This window comes from Zalophus californianus, chromosome 4 (assembly GCF_009762305.2).
Source record: "Zalophus californianus isolate mZalCal1 chromosome 4, mZalCal1.pri.v2, whole genome shotgun sequence".
Lineage (NCBI taxonomy): Eukaryota > Metazoa > Chordata > Mammalia > Carnivora > Otariidae > Zalophus > Zalophus californianus.
The window spans coordinates 153,729,196-153,744,537 of NC_045598.1; the positions used below are offsets into that span (position 1 = coordinate 153,729,196).

At 35.5% G+C, this 15,342-nt stretch overlaps 1 protein-coding gene across 6 annotated transcripts in view; it reads left to right on the top strand.

Moving 5' to 3' along the window:
• The window catches only part of VPS13B (vacuolar protein sorting 13 homolog B), a 752,513-nt gene that overhangs the window by 49,024 nt on the left and 688,147 nt on the right, over positions 1 to 15,342 (top strand). For all 6 annotated transcript variants that reach the window (XM_027594446.2, XM_027594522.2, XM_027594594.1 and 3 more), the window contains exons 4-5: positions 5,490 to 5,613; positions 14,263 to 14,430. In XM_027594446.2, coding sequence (XP_027450247.2) covers positions 5,490 to 5,613; positions 14,263 to 14,430 — 292 coding nt within the window. The remainder of the gene's footprint in view (positions 1 to 5,489; positions 5,614 to 14,262; positions 14,431 to 15,342) is intronic.

The following is a 15,342-nucleotide window of genomic DNA, read 5'->3' on the forward strand; positions in this document are numbered from 1 at the left end:
ATAAAGGTCATTATTGTTTCTTTGTGACATATATGATTGCTGACTAACCTACATTGCTCTTAACCTTTTTATGCATATAAGGATTGTTCGTCAAGTACGTAAGTAAAGTACCGAGATAAGGGCCGTCTATTTATACTAGTTATCTAGTGTAGACTAGACATCTCCCTAGGTGTCTAACACATAAATACACATTGATCAGGTCTTTCTTGTTGAAGAAGTTATATGTAAGAGAAGTACAGTTTTATTAATTTACTTAAGCACCCAATCCCCTGTACCCCTTTGTGAATTCTGGGAAAAATTAGGTAGTAGAATGTGTCTTTTCCCAGAATGCCTCTGTATATGCTTTTGTTCTTTCCTCTGTTAATTTCTGCCTGTTTCACCTTCCAAATATGAGTGGGTCTAACCAGTTCAAGTCCAGTGGCCTAAAAAGAGAGGAGGAGGAGAGGTTGGCAATATGATATATGCCTAGTGATATGAGGGAAGGGGATGTCCTAGGCAATAATATAGGACAGATTTTCCTTAAATGTGTTGCTGTTAACCAGCACAGTTTTCTGACTGGGGCAGTATCTTCAGTCAGGTGGCTGTGTGTGTGTGAAAAGAAGTCAGGAGAGAGATGGCTAATCTGGGGTACATGGCTCTGGTTACTCTGTTACTTGAGTACTCAGCATGGATCTCAAAGATAGAAGACAGGCCCCACTACACAGGTGTTTACAGTTAATAGTGATTTCTTTCATTTTTAAAAATGTAGCCAAATGAATGTTCAGCTTTGGACTGTCAGATTATTCCTTCTTTTGGGAGGATCAAGCAAAGGAATGTAAGGGGGCATAAACTTTTCCTCTTCTTGCCCAGCCCAACCTCTTATTCTCACCCTTGATGGGAGAGAAGATGGAAGCAGCCTCTTCTGTGGGTAAAATTGATGTGTGAAGAGATTGGGGGCATACGTACCTTCTTAAATGTGCTAGGTATTTTTTTTTAATGACTAAAATTAAGTTGATTAATATTGCTGTCAGGGTAGAGGTGAGCCAGAGATTCCCATTTTTATCGTGAAAGTTAGTGAATGTGTTTTCCCTGGCTCTGTCTAGTGTTCTCCAGGTATACCCCAGCTTTGGTGACTTTATTTGGCTGAGTCTCTCAAGTTCAGGTTTACTCTTAGAGATTCTTTATTGCACTTGACAATTGCTAGAGTACTTGCTACTGTACTTGCCAGAGAGGATAAAGGTGCATGTCCCTACGAGTTCTGTAGTAGGTTATTTGCAAGACCCTCACTCTGTCTTTCAGTAGTTTTGGTGACCAGAGCTTCCAGGTAAGCCTCAGTTCTTTTCTGCCTATCTGCGTGCCACAAGGCTGAAGAGCGTAAAAGCACATCACTTCTTAATTCTACCTTCCAGTTTTTTTTCTTCAGTTCTTTTCTTTCATTTTAACCTCTTTGTCTATTTTTAAACAAGTAGTTGGAATGATTCAGCCACCTGTTTTAAGTCATGTCCTCAATCTTATTCATATCATTGTGAATCTGGGAGTTGATGGGTTTCAAGTTTTAATTGACTCCCCCTTATGAGGGCTAAGGTGAAAAAGTATGCAACCTGATCTTATAATCTGTCAGTATGAAAGTAATGGATCTATTTACGTAGTGTTAACCACATTTTCCCTCTGTTAAGAACTTTTGTAAGGAAATGACATTCTTGCTTGTTTCATGAGCAGCAAAGGGTAGTATTTTCAGAAATAGCTATGTGGTCCCCAAGAGAAAACATTCTTTTGCCATGAAATAGACTTACCAGACATTTTGGGAAAAATTGCAACCTAAATAAGAAAGATACAACTGTAACGTGTTTGGGGTTAAAAATTATCTCAAAACATTTTAGCTAGTATTTTTGAGAACAGGGTTTCTTTTATTAGAAATTAGAGACTTTCAATGAAGTAAATGTGTCCAGAGTGATGCATACTGTTTAGGAACAGATGGTGAACTCATAATGATGGAAGTAATTCCAGTTTTAATGGTAAATATTGTAATTCTTGTTTTGCTTTATTTAATGTAGTTGGGATAGGATTTGAATGGAAGCTGACTTATAATTGATACAATTAAAATGTAATTGAAAAGAAAACAAGTTCAAGTTATCAAAGGGATTACTTTCTAAATATATATGCAACTCTTATTTCCTAACCGTAATTAAGAATTATTTGCATTTGCACATTTGGTAGTGTTTGTTTTATAGTACCTTTGAGTACCATGATTAATGGCCATTTTTAAAGCACACTAAAATTTCAGGTTTATTATAAATTTTGTTTAAGCAAATTATTTAGATTTTTCTTTTGAATAATAAAAATGTGTAGTTTGTAGGGAAGCTTTATTCACTTTTTAACTATTTGAAATCTTATGTTTAGTCTATGTACTTTACCCTTTTTGCTGCTAATAACTTTTAAAAAATAAAAATAACTTCTTTTACTTTAAAATGTTTGTCATCTCATGTATGCCAGATTTATTGGACTGCAGTAGTTTTAGTGCATTTTGGCTGGAATGTTTGTTATGACATCACTGTAATCTATATACAGTATGTGATTTCAGATGGTTTTAGTGTTAAATATTTTCATAATTATGCTAGTTTTGGCAGTTCACTTGGAACTTTTTCACATTTCTTTAATGAACATGTTTTACTTCTGGGCTTTTGAGACAACCATATGTTTCAAAAATTAATAGTGTGCTTTTAATGTTAACGTTGTGCAGAAGTGTATGACTACAGACATTTTTAAGGACGTAAGCTGAACTAAAAGTCATTACAGTAAGGTTTTATTCACAGTAGTAGTCTTAGTATTTAGAGATGATAACATCCCCCAAAATAACAGAAGATCTCATTATAAAGATTGAATAGTGAAGTTGTTTTGTGGAATGAAAGTTTGTTTTGCATTAACTTAAAATGAACATAAACTCATACGAGAATTTTTTTCTTTATGATAGCAAATCTTTTACTTTCTGCTTGTATTGAAGTTTCAAATTTTTTTCTTTTGCTAATACATCATCAGCATCTGAAGCCATGTTATCTTGTAAAGGATTCATCTTACATAATTGTTTTATTCTCTTGGTATGGTATTGAGTAAGAGTTTTTGTTGTCTAAAGGTCTTATTGTTCTTATTCTGGTATCCTATTAGATTGGTGAATTTAGTGATTTTCCTTTTTAATCTTGAAATTTTGTCTTTAAATATGTAAAATAGAAAAACTGAATTCCTCACCATTCTTGTGTTATAAAATAGTTTTATTGATTAATGCAGGCTCCACCCCCCCAGAGTGGAGCCTGACTCGGCGCTCTATCTCATGACCTGAGCCGAAATCAAGAGTGAGACACTTAACCGACGGAGCTACCCGGGTGCCCCTATATTTTTACCTTTGATATTTCCTTATATGTATCTTTCCTTTAGGCAGAATGTGCTCTTTTATCCTGAAAATAGGAAAAAGAAGATGCCAGGTACTTTTACTTTATTACTATCCATCTATTTCCTCCCTGTATTGTCTTTCTTCTTGAAAGAACAGTCTATGTTTATTGTTTCCCCTTTAATTTCTCTTTCACTCTTTGAACTATTCATTTACTGCTCCCACTCTTGTCTCTCTACTAGAACTACTAAATCTCCTTTTTTATATGTTATTGGCATTCTAATATCAAATCTTGAAACATGGCAACTAGAATGAAGACTGAGAATATCTTTATCGTTCTTAATGTTACCCCATTTTTATTGAACTGGTTCATGCCTTCAGCTTCTGGTAGGTTCTTTCATCTTAAGCATTGAATACTTTGGCTTTATTTGACTAATCATTATTCCTTGTACATGTTACATACATATATACTCTTTTCCTTTTGCTTACGGTTTTCCTCCATTTAGCCTCCAATCTTAACCTAAAACATTCCTATATTCACTTTTATGAGCCTGACCTCTCTAGTTCTTCCAAATAGAATGACTCTCTATTCCTAACTTAACAAAAAGTACTGTAAAAAAAAAAAAAAAAAAGTACTGTGTAGAACTGGTTATGTATGTTTTCAATAGATTCTGACATCTTTGAGGACAGGTATGAAATCTGATTTGTCTTTGTACATCCAACAGCACATAAAAGCATTATATAAACTTCTGTTGAATCGAGGCAGGGAAAGAGTACTGTCTGCATTGTGTAAATAAGGGAATACATTTAAAAAATGTGTTTTGTTGAAGTTTTTGTTACTCATATCAAAGCCCAATGAAACCTTATATCTAATGTGGATAATAATTCAGTAAACATTACATAGGTTGCAAAGGAGTCTAAGGATGATTAAGATTAATCATTAAGGTGATTAAGAAGACAGCTTTGATTCATAATTTAACACACAAATACTGAGAGCCTTAACATATAAACAAAAAATGGGGGAAAGTTAAGATTCTTTCCATTTATTTATTATTATTATTTGGTGGGCAGTATGAAGTTCCCGAGGAGGGAGGGGACCTGAGAGGGTTGCCACCTGAGTTTCTAAGTCCAGGGGTTGTTATGGGCTTATTGGTGGGCTGTTTTAATCTGATTAACCCTCTCTGCACCTGCCATTCAATTAGATTTTTGTCACATGTCTCTGTCATATGGAAAAGGGTGGAGGGCTCCTTCCAGGGTTGTGTAAAATCCTTTTAAGGGTGGTTTCCTTTCAGGGAGAGGGGCCCCTTGTCCTGCCTCCCTGCCTTCCAACTATCCGTCATTCCCGCCTCTGAAGAGATAACCCTAACTGCTGTTAGGGAAGAAGAGCAACAACAAATCATATCTACTTCCTGCTGGTGCGGGGGCGGGGGGGGGGGGCATTGGATGGGGTGGCAGTCAGGGTTCCTCTCATCCCGATCTATCAAGGGGTCCCCTGTAGATGTCTAGTTTGACCTCCATGTGAGGCTCCATCTGAACCACTGTTAGGAGTTTGAGGATCTTTATTGGTTAGTTGTCCTTAATGATGGCACAGATCCCTGATGGGCCTCCATGAATGTTACAGGATTTTTTCTCTGTCGATCCCTGTGGTTCTTGGTCACACTATGAAAAGATAGATCAGACAGAGTGGTGGGCAGCAAAGCAAGGTTTATTGAGCAATAGCAAAGTGATAGCACAAAGCTCCCGAGTGGGGAGGGGACCCAAGAGGGTTGCCCCCTTTCCATTTATTTTGTATTCAGATGGAAAGTGTTTAAAAAAAAACTTGTGTTAAATTGCCTTCTTTTGCGAAAGCCATATTTAAGAATTTTTTAATGTTATCAAGCGGTTTGTTTAGATACCAACTCAAGAAAGGAAGAATTTGTGGTTTAAACTACTTGTTATTTTTGAATGCTGTTTGAGAGCGCAAATCATAAGAATTGTTTGGCTATTTATATAGATTTTTTAGAGCTAAGAAATTAGAGTCTTGCTAATCAAATTTAGTAACCATAAATTGTATATATTCAACTAAAAAAAACCTTTCCTAATTCTTGAATGGTGGTTGATACTTTCCTTTTCTTTAAAATAAAAATAGGATGACCATGAAAGCTGTGGTTCTAATTCTACCAACCGAAGTACTACTGAGAACACAAAATCATTGGTAAAACCCCGAAGAACAATTCAGCAGGCTGCTCCCACAGATCCTGATTTACCACCAGGTAATTTCTCATGAGCTTGGTAAAGCCAAAATTTCACTTGCTATTAATCGTTGTTGTAGGCCTGTTGTAGAATGTACACTTTCAATATTTAGTGTCATAGAATACTTAGACTATATGTGTATGTGCATTTGCTCATGACATAAGAACAGATTGAGTCCAGAGCCCTCAAACATGTCTTTCATTCAAATTTTGATGCTCTTTTGCTGCAGGTCTGTTTCTTAAGTTTCTTTCTTACATCCTGTCCAAACAAAGACTTGCTTTTGCTTTCTCAGTCACTCACTCTCACTTTCCTGCCTTACCTAACTGGAGGACTAGTATCCTCTTTGTTCCACTTGCTGCTTTTTTGGGGGGGGGTGGGTTTCCTTTTTTTAAATTTTAAGTTCAATTAATTAACAATATAGTGTATTACTAGTTTCAGAGGTAGAGTTCAGTGATTCGTCAGTTGCATACAACACCCAGTGCTCATTCCCTCACGTGCTGTCCTTCATGCCCACCACCCAGTTACCCCATCTGCACCCCCCCACCTCCCCTCCAGCAAGCCTCAGTTTCTTTCCTATGCTTAAGAAGTCTTTTATGGTTTGTCTCCCTCTCTGGTTTCATCTTATTTTATTCTTCCCAAGTAGAAAGACACTAGATTGTTCTGAGTTTCAGGAAACTATAGAATTCACCAACAGGATCACAGAATTTTGTAACCATCTCTTTCATTTCCTGAAATTTTTATTTACCTGGAATAATAGTGGCTTACAAACAACAGTTCTTTAGTAATTATTTATTGAAGAAGAAGAATGTGATCATGATGTGTCAGCTCTGTGGCCAGAGTGCACTGCTGACTTTTTACTATTAGGAGTTGTTTCTATCAGTCATTTCTCTTTTGATTTTATTCATCAGTCATTTCTTTTTCTCAGAGGTATAGTTGACATTGGTGCATATTTGTTTTCTGTGCCAAAAAGTTTGTAGGCTTTCTGTTGGTTTTAACGTAGTTAATTTTTGACAGACTCCTGGTACCATCTACTAAGAGGCTAGAGTTAGATACAGCATTTCATAACCATCCTCCCTCAGATATGTTCTAAGTTACATTTGAGTTGAACATTTTAAACTAACATTGTAGTGATTTTATTGCTGATGCTTTATATTCTTCTGAACTTAACAAGTCTTGGTAATCCCTCTGGCTTTAAATAGATTAATTGCTATAGCTGGAGAAGGTGCCAGAAGAAGATATTTTACTTCTGAATATTTCTAATTCTCCTTAGAGTGGTGTGATTGTTCCAGAACTTTCTAGATTTCTTCTTACTACTTAACTCCTTAGGAAAAATCCTTGGTGAATTAAAGTATAAATTAAACTGTAGCTTATTCTTATTTATTAAATGGGCAACCTCTTTACCTCTCCAAATTACTGACTGTATGTATATCCCCTCAAAATTTCCTGTACCAGCTATTGTGTTGAATTCTCTCCATCAGTATCCTGGCAAAGAATAATCAGTTTTAGGTTTAACTGTTGAGTCTTGTAACATTTCTTTTTCTTTTAAGAAAGAACTTGTTTAAGATAAATTTAAAGCTTTTGTCAGTTGTTGATTTCACAGATAAAAATCTATTGGTTAACCTGGATGTATGCAAAAGAGGCCCCAGACTTTTAAAAGATTCTTTAAAGCCTTTATTAGAATTTACACTGATAATCAGAATTGGGAAAATTGGTCTATTTTTGGGAGTGTAAAGTATAAAACATAAAAACATATAAACATAACTGAAAAAATCCTATTTTTAGAGGGCATGAAACAGAACTGTATTCTTAACTACTTGAGGTAGCGTTTGGATTAACATGTGCTTTCCTGCCTTACCTAACAGGACTAGTATCCTCTTTCATGCCGACATAAATCACAGTGAAGGAGTTGATTTAGGAAGTAACTGAATTGTTGGGCAATTACTGGGAGGCAGAGCAGTTAAAGTTAATCTTGCCAAAGGGGGAAAAAAGGGATAATTTGAGAATCCAGCTGGATAAGGGTAAATCATTTTATTTAAAGGTTGACTCATATGGTTATTTGAGGACTCCTTTCTGGCAACCTTACCCTGCCTGGGAACCATATTAAGGTTCTTCCATAGTAGAGATGAATTTCTGGTCTCAAAATTTTCTAGGGCAAAGATATGGCTGTGGTTACAATTTTGGAGTTTGAGCATTTACATAGATGTTACATTTTTTCTTTTTTTTATTATGTTAATCACCATACATTACATCGTTAAGACTTTTTGAGAATAGTTTTGAGAATATGTTTTGGTGTTTTTTGCTTTTTGAGAATAGTTTTGGTGTTTCCAATAGTCATTTGTTCTATACTCTTGAAGGATGGCTGGCTCTTGAATATGAAAATAAATATACATCAATATCTAATATCCTCTTTGCAATCTCTTTTTATTTATTTATTTATTTTTAAAGATTTTATTTATTCATTTCAGACACAGAGATAGAGAGCATGAGCAGGGGGAGAGGGAGAGGGAGAAGCGGGCTCCACACTGAGCCAGGAGCCTGATGTGGGGCTCGATCCCAGGACCCTGGGATCATGACCTGAACTGGAGGCAGACGCTTGACCATCTGAGCCACCCAGGCGCCCCTGCAATCTCTTTTCTTGGTATCTAGAATAGTCTTTTTTTTCTCTCTCTTTTTTTTTATTATGTTATATTAATCATCATACATTACATCGTTCGTTTTTGATGTAGTGTTCCATGATTCATTGTTTGCATATAACACCCAGTGCTCCATGCAGTACGTGCCCTCTTTAATACCCATCACCAGGCTAACCCATCCCCCCACCCCCCTCCCCTCTAGAACCCTCAATTTGTTTCTCAGAGTCCATAGTCTCTCATGGTTTGTCTCCCCCTCCGATTCCCCCCCTTCATTTTTCCCTTCCTACTATCTTCTTCTTTTTCTTTTCTTTTCTTTTTTTTTTTTTAAATGTATTATTTGTTTCAGACGTACAGGTCTGTGATTCAGCAGTCTTACACAATTCACAGCGCTCACCATAGCACATGCCCTTCCCAATGTCTATCACCCAGCCACCCATCCCTCCCACCCCCCACCACTCCAGCAACCCTCTTAATCCTGAGATTAAGAATTCCTCATATCAGTGAGATCATATGATACATGCCTTTCTCTGATTGACTTATTTCGCTCAGCATAATACCCTCCAGTTCCATCCACGTCATTGCAAATGGCAAGATTTCATTCCTTTTGATGGCTGCATAATATTCCTGTGTGTGTGTGTGTGTGTGTGTGTGTGTGTGTGTGTACGTGTGTGTACACCACATCTTCTTTATCCATTCATCTGTCGATGGACATCTTGGCTCTTTCCATAGTTTGGCTATTGTGGACATTGCTGCTATAAACATCGGGGTGCACATACCCCTTCAGATCCCTACATTTGTATCTTTGGGGTAAATACCCAGTAGTGCAATTGCTGGGTCGTATGGTAGTTCTATTTTCAACTTTTTGAGGAACCTCCATACCGTTTTCCAGAGTGGCTGCACCAGCTTACGTTCCCACCAACAGTGTAGGAGGGTTCCCCTTTCTCCACATCCTTGCTAACATCTGTTATTTCCTGACTTGTTAATTTTAGCCATTCTGACTGGTGTGAGGTGGTATTTCATTGAGGTTTTGATTTGGATTTCCCTGATGCCGAGCGATGTTGAGCACTTTTTCATGTGTCTGTTGGCCATTTGGATGTCTTCTTTGGAAAAATGTCCGTTCATGTCTTCTGCCCATTTCTTGATTGGATCATTTGTTCTTTGGGTGTTGAGTTTGATAAGTTCTTTATAGATTTTGGATACTAGCCCTTTATCTGAAATGTCATTTGCAAATATATTCTCCCATTCTGTCGGTTGTCTGTTGGTTGTGTTGACTGTTTCTTTTGCTGTGCAAAAGCTGTTTATCTTGATGAAGTCCCAGTAGTTCAGTTTTGCCCTCGCTTCCCTTTGGCGATGTTTCTAGGAAGAAGTTGCTGTGGCTGAGGTTGAAGAGGTTGCTGCCTGTGTTCTCCTTTAGGATTTTGATGGATTCCTGTCTCACATTTAGGTCTTTCAACCATTTCGAATCTGTTTTTGTGTGTGGTATAAGGAAATGGAACAGTCTTTATCAAATAATGGATCCTGACCAATTAGTGCATTGGAAGAGCAATTTAGTGGGTCATAGCAAGCATTTAAAATATATGGGAAAGAATAGAAAACCTCATAGCATAAAGGCATATAGTAAAGTTATTAGTAAAGAAACTTGTGCATATGTGTGCACTTGTGCTGGGTTATAGTGTAATATTTCTTCCTGGGAGAGAGGGTCAGTTTAATATATTTAATAAAGATATATATATAAATATTTAATAGAAATAATAGAAATATTTAATAGAAATATTTAGGATATAGATAAACTTTAAAAATCATGTTGCCTACTGTGTCTCAAGTTATGATTTAGTCATCTTTGATCATTATCTAGTAAAGAGGACAGCAGACCTGTTCTGTGAAGGGCCAGTTATTAAACATTTTAGGATTTGCAAGCCGTAAATTTTCTGTTGCAGCTATTCCATTCTTCTGATTTCACATGGAATCAAAAAGAAATGATAAACTATTGGCCTGTGTTCCAATAAAAGTTTATAAAAATTGATGCAAAGATCTCATTTTGCCAGCCTCTGATCTAAACAATGTCTCGCTGATAATAGGCATTTATATGTTTACTACACTGCACAGAAACTGAACCGCACAGAATCACAGTGTTTTCTTTAATAATCAGAGTCCCTTCATTGAAATGTGAAATAAGCTAACGTCAAGATTTTCTGGTCTAGCAGTCTATCTTTTTTGGGACATGGACCCTTGAAAATCCGTTAAAAAAGTTGTAGACTCACATACGCACGTTTGAAACTGCACATAACTTCATGTATTCACATTCTTGCTGAAGTCCATCTCTAGGCTCCAGCTAAGCCTCTGATCTAGCCCACATTTTGTAGATAAGAAAATGGAAACTCAGATATTTTGGTATACATGAAGAGAGACAGTACTAAGTTAGTAGTCATTCAGTCACAATTTTTTTCTGCAGAAAATATTGAATATGAAAGTGGAAGATATAGTTTGTGGTGTGTGTGTATATTTGAATGTTTGCCATGTTAGACTGTTAGGGCTTGGTATTCTGAAAAATCTCTTGAAAGGGAGTTTAATAATAATTGGAGAGTATATGAGATAATTTAGGAATATTTGTAATATATCATCTGTTCAAGAACCTAAGCCAAGAATGGCAATGTCTTGTTATAGAAGATAGCATAATCATTTCCTTTCTGTCTGCCTGTGGGGGACCACAAGATTTTAAAAGCTATATAATCCCTGTTCCTTTCTGGAACATCTAAGAGTAGAGAAGATCTATGGTAAATGAAAAAGAAATGCATTTCACATCTTCTATTTTTTTATGCTTTTATTGTTTTAATATCTTCCATTAACATTTTCAGGAAAAACTTTTTTTTTCCTAACAACAGTGACACATTGTGTAAGTTGTGTTAATCCACTGGTTATGTTCCCAGCAGTTAGCATTAACCTAACAAAAGTGTTCTTTTCTTTATGTACCAGTATAAAGACTGTATACTAGAAGCCCAGGCTTCTTTTTTTTTAAGTAGGCTCTATGCTCAGCATGGAGCTCAATATGGGACTCAGAGTCATGACCCCGAGATCAAGACCTGAGCTGATATCAAGAGTCAGACACTTAACTGACTGAGCCACCCAGGCGCCCCTAAGCTTCTTTTGTTTGGAGGCTCTGCTGTGCCCTAGGCCAGACTTAGAATTACTGCTTTCAGCCTTTCCGAGAGGACCTGGAGAAGACCTTTCTACCTCTTAATCCTCCCATGCTCGAAGTGATACATAGTCTGCTCACATTTCACTGAGGAAAACTGTATGGACATTATGTATGGCTTAGAAGTCCTTATCTCAGTAATAATTCTACCATCTGGATGGAAAGGGAAGCGCAAGATACTCATGGATAGTCATTTCTGATATCCAGGTATTCTTTAATATATTGATATATTGATTCTTTTAAAAGTGGGTTATGCTTAAAACTATTATGTCAACCTTCAGGATATCTAATGTTTATATTTTGTTTATTACAGAAAAGGTGATAATTGGAGAGCTTTTAAAAAAAAATTTTTATTAACATATATTGTATTGTTTCAGGGGTACAGGTCTGTGATTCATCAGTTTTACACAATTCATAGCGCTCACCATAGCACATAGAATCTTCTTAATGTTGTATAGGTTGGGGGACATTGGAGAAGAGGCTGTAGGGGAGAAGACATTTATTCTGGGACTGTAACAAGAAGGGAGAATGGACAAAGAGTACTCTAAACCAAAGGAAGAGTATGAGCAAAGTCCATGAAAGGTTATAGTGTTTTATCTGGCCCTGTGGGCATAGATGTATATGTCTGGAGGAATGGGGTTTATGGGTGGGCGAGAGTTGGATAATGATAGGAATTTCTGGAAAGTTTGATTAGTAACAGGCATCTGTTTTAGAGCCATCCATTATGACATCTTGTAGGTTCTTACTCCAGAGTGATCTTGCATTTTCAGATGCTTAGGGAATAGACCTGGATTACTGTTATGTCATCTGAACAGATACACTCTCAGGGACTATCTAAATATTTAGTGATGAGAACTAGTAGATCTGCTGTTTGACACTCTCCTATAGCTTACTTAGAACTAAGTTATTATGGAGGATTGGGGAGATAGTGTATCATTTTTTCCATTGGTTAGTTACTGTTACTTTGGTATTGCATTTTTAAGAAGGAAATGTAGTCTATGGGAGTAGTTCTTTTTAGATATTTTATTCTTTAATATTCTTTGGTGAATTGGCTTATTCATCTCAATTTGTATGCTACTTTTATAATGACAAACTGAGGGAAAATATTAAAAAATAGAGTAAAAAATCCATTAGCAGTGTTTTGTTGGTTAAAATACATTTACAGTATTATGTTTCTGTTACTTTGCACTAAATATTTTCTCCAGTTCTATCTTCGAGAGTTTATTTTTTTCTTTTGAAGGTAATAAAAAGTCATGAACTCTTAAGAGGTTTTTATGAATTCCTTATTGATGACACATTTTTCAGAAATAGGAAAAACAATGTTAGTCATGCTTCTTGACTTCTTAGAAACAGGATGTTTATTTTTATTTTTATTTTTAACATCTGTGTTGAGTAGTAATAGCATGGGGGAATATACATTCCAAGATTGAAACTTTTGATTTTTAGAATTTCTTTTGGAAGCTTAATTTGTTAAGCATTTTAGTGTCTACTCTCATAAAAGTATTTATTACCTTAAATTTATTGATATTTTGTATGTTAATTCTTTGAATATGATAATTGGCACTCTAAAAGGTGCTAATAGTTTCCACATAGAAAAAATTGAACTTAGTTGGTTTACATTTCTTTCCTATTTATATCCTTTGGGGATGAATGAGGGAGTTGGTTTTTGCAAAGGTGTTATGGTTGAATTGATTTAAATAGGCTTTCTCCCAGCATTTTTTTTTTTCCTCCCAGCATATTTTAGTGTAGGTGTTAACAGTGACAGTTGCTGACAGAAGTTGATTCTGTTTTGCCCAGTTGAGTTCTGAATATAAGTAGGATAGTTCATGAAATAGTTAACATTTTAATTAGTTTTTAAATAAGTTTTATAGTCAGAAGTGCATTTGAATCAAGTGAAATTTTTCATCTTTTTCTCCTGTGTTTTCTTAAAATGCTGTTTGTTTTTTATTTATAATTTCAATTAAATTCCTTACTTTTTTTCCTTACTTTTACTTACTTAATCCTTACAATTAAATTCTGTATACACATGTATTGTGTGAGAAGCTTCTGAGAATGTGGAGTATCCCATAGTAGCATAAAATTAAAAGAAAATTTTGGAGATTTTAGGCAAGCTAGGGCAAAAAATATTCACTAGTTCTGTTTTTTTTTTAAACTGCTATTTGTTTATTGTTCTTATTTCCCTGTGTTCGCATTATGCTTTTTCTCCATTCTTCCATACTTTTCTTTTTTCTTTCTTTTCATTGTGTTCTTTGTTTCTGTCTCTAAATTGTGTCTACATTTTCTTCCTCAATCTTATTCTCTCCTCTACCCTCCTTCAATATTATTTATTAGTAAGTGGAAATACTTGAATCCATTATGATGGTCATGTTTCTCCTACCTTTCTTCCTCCCAGCCTTTTGAATACTTTTATGGCTATTTAAAGTAGGAAGAGAAGATGGCTCAAAAAGAAACTCTTAAAGAAGCAACTCTTATAATATGTTGTATAATCAGCATTTAGTAACATTGTTTCATTTGGGAAAATGTTTCTAAAATAGGCAGAAACCAGACAAAGTACTGAATATAGGATTATCACTGACTGGGATCTAGTGTTATGTTAGTCTCTGATTTCTCTTAGTACATGAACACTTCCTTATATAGAACTTCTTGGTAATGGTTTTTGGGGGTGGATCTGCTACTTATTAGCTATGTCAGTATTGCAAGCCTGTCCACCTGACTGTTTCTTCTTTGCAAAATATGCTAAATGATACCCACCTGTCATATACATTAAGTTCAATAACATTTTAAGAATAATTGTTTACTGACAGACTTATGGCTAATTGAATCCTTTTTTTTCTATTTTATAGGTTATGTGCAGAGTCTGATTAGACGAGTAGTAAATAATGTAAATATTGTTATAAATAATCTCATACTAAAATATGTTGAAGATGATATTGTTCTTTCAGTCAATATCACTTCTGCAGAGTGCTATACAGTAGGTGAATTATGGGATCGTGCATTCATGGATATTTCTGGTGAGTAAATATTAAGAAAAGTATAGATTTTTCCATTATTGAAATAGTTGTCTTGGTTTCTAAACCTTTTTTGGGCCAACTGCCTCTTCGATAAATTTGAGAGCTTTATGCTTCAGCCTAGAAAAATGAACATATATAAAATTTAGCATTACAGGGGTGCCTGGGTGGCTTAGTTGGTTAAGTGTCTGCCTTTGGCTCAAGTCATGATCCTGGAGTCCCGGGATTGAGTCCGTGCTGGACTCCCTGCTCAGTGGGGAGTCTCCTCCCTCTGACCCTCACTCTGCTCTTGTGCTCTTTCTCTCTCTCTCTCAAATAAATAAATAAAATCTTAAAAAAATTTAGCATACAACTATAGGTTTAATAGACCCTCAAATTAAGAAATTCCAGACTCCATTTTTAATATTCTTAATTTTTATTCTTTCTTACCTACCACATGTTTCAAAAGTATTATATAACATTTTACAGTGCAATGGGTTTGTAGTAATAAAAATAGTTAAAATTTTTGACATATTTGAAGGAGGAAATGGAACATGTTGCTTTTGTATTGCTCGGTAATGGCAAAACAATGTATCTGATTTATGTTTTAGGTTTGTATATTCCAGAGTGTATTTGGGACTTCTGGATAATCCTAAAGCCTCTTTTGACTGTTACATGCTGTAATCTTCTTCTGCTTACATTAAAAGAACTATTAAGTAATATAATTTTAGTAACTACCATTTATTTATTTTATTATGTTTTATATGGTAGGCACTGTGCATTGAAAATACAGCTGTGAAAGAGACACTGCTTCTTTTGTCAGAAGAGATATTAATCATAATATTTGATAAATATTCTGATAGGGTAAGGAGTGGACATTTTTTAAAAATACAGTGAGGAGGGGCACCTGCGTGGCTCAGTCGGTTAAGTGTTTGC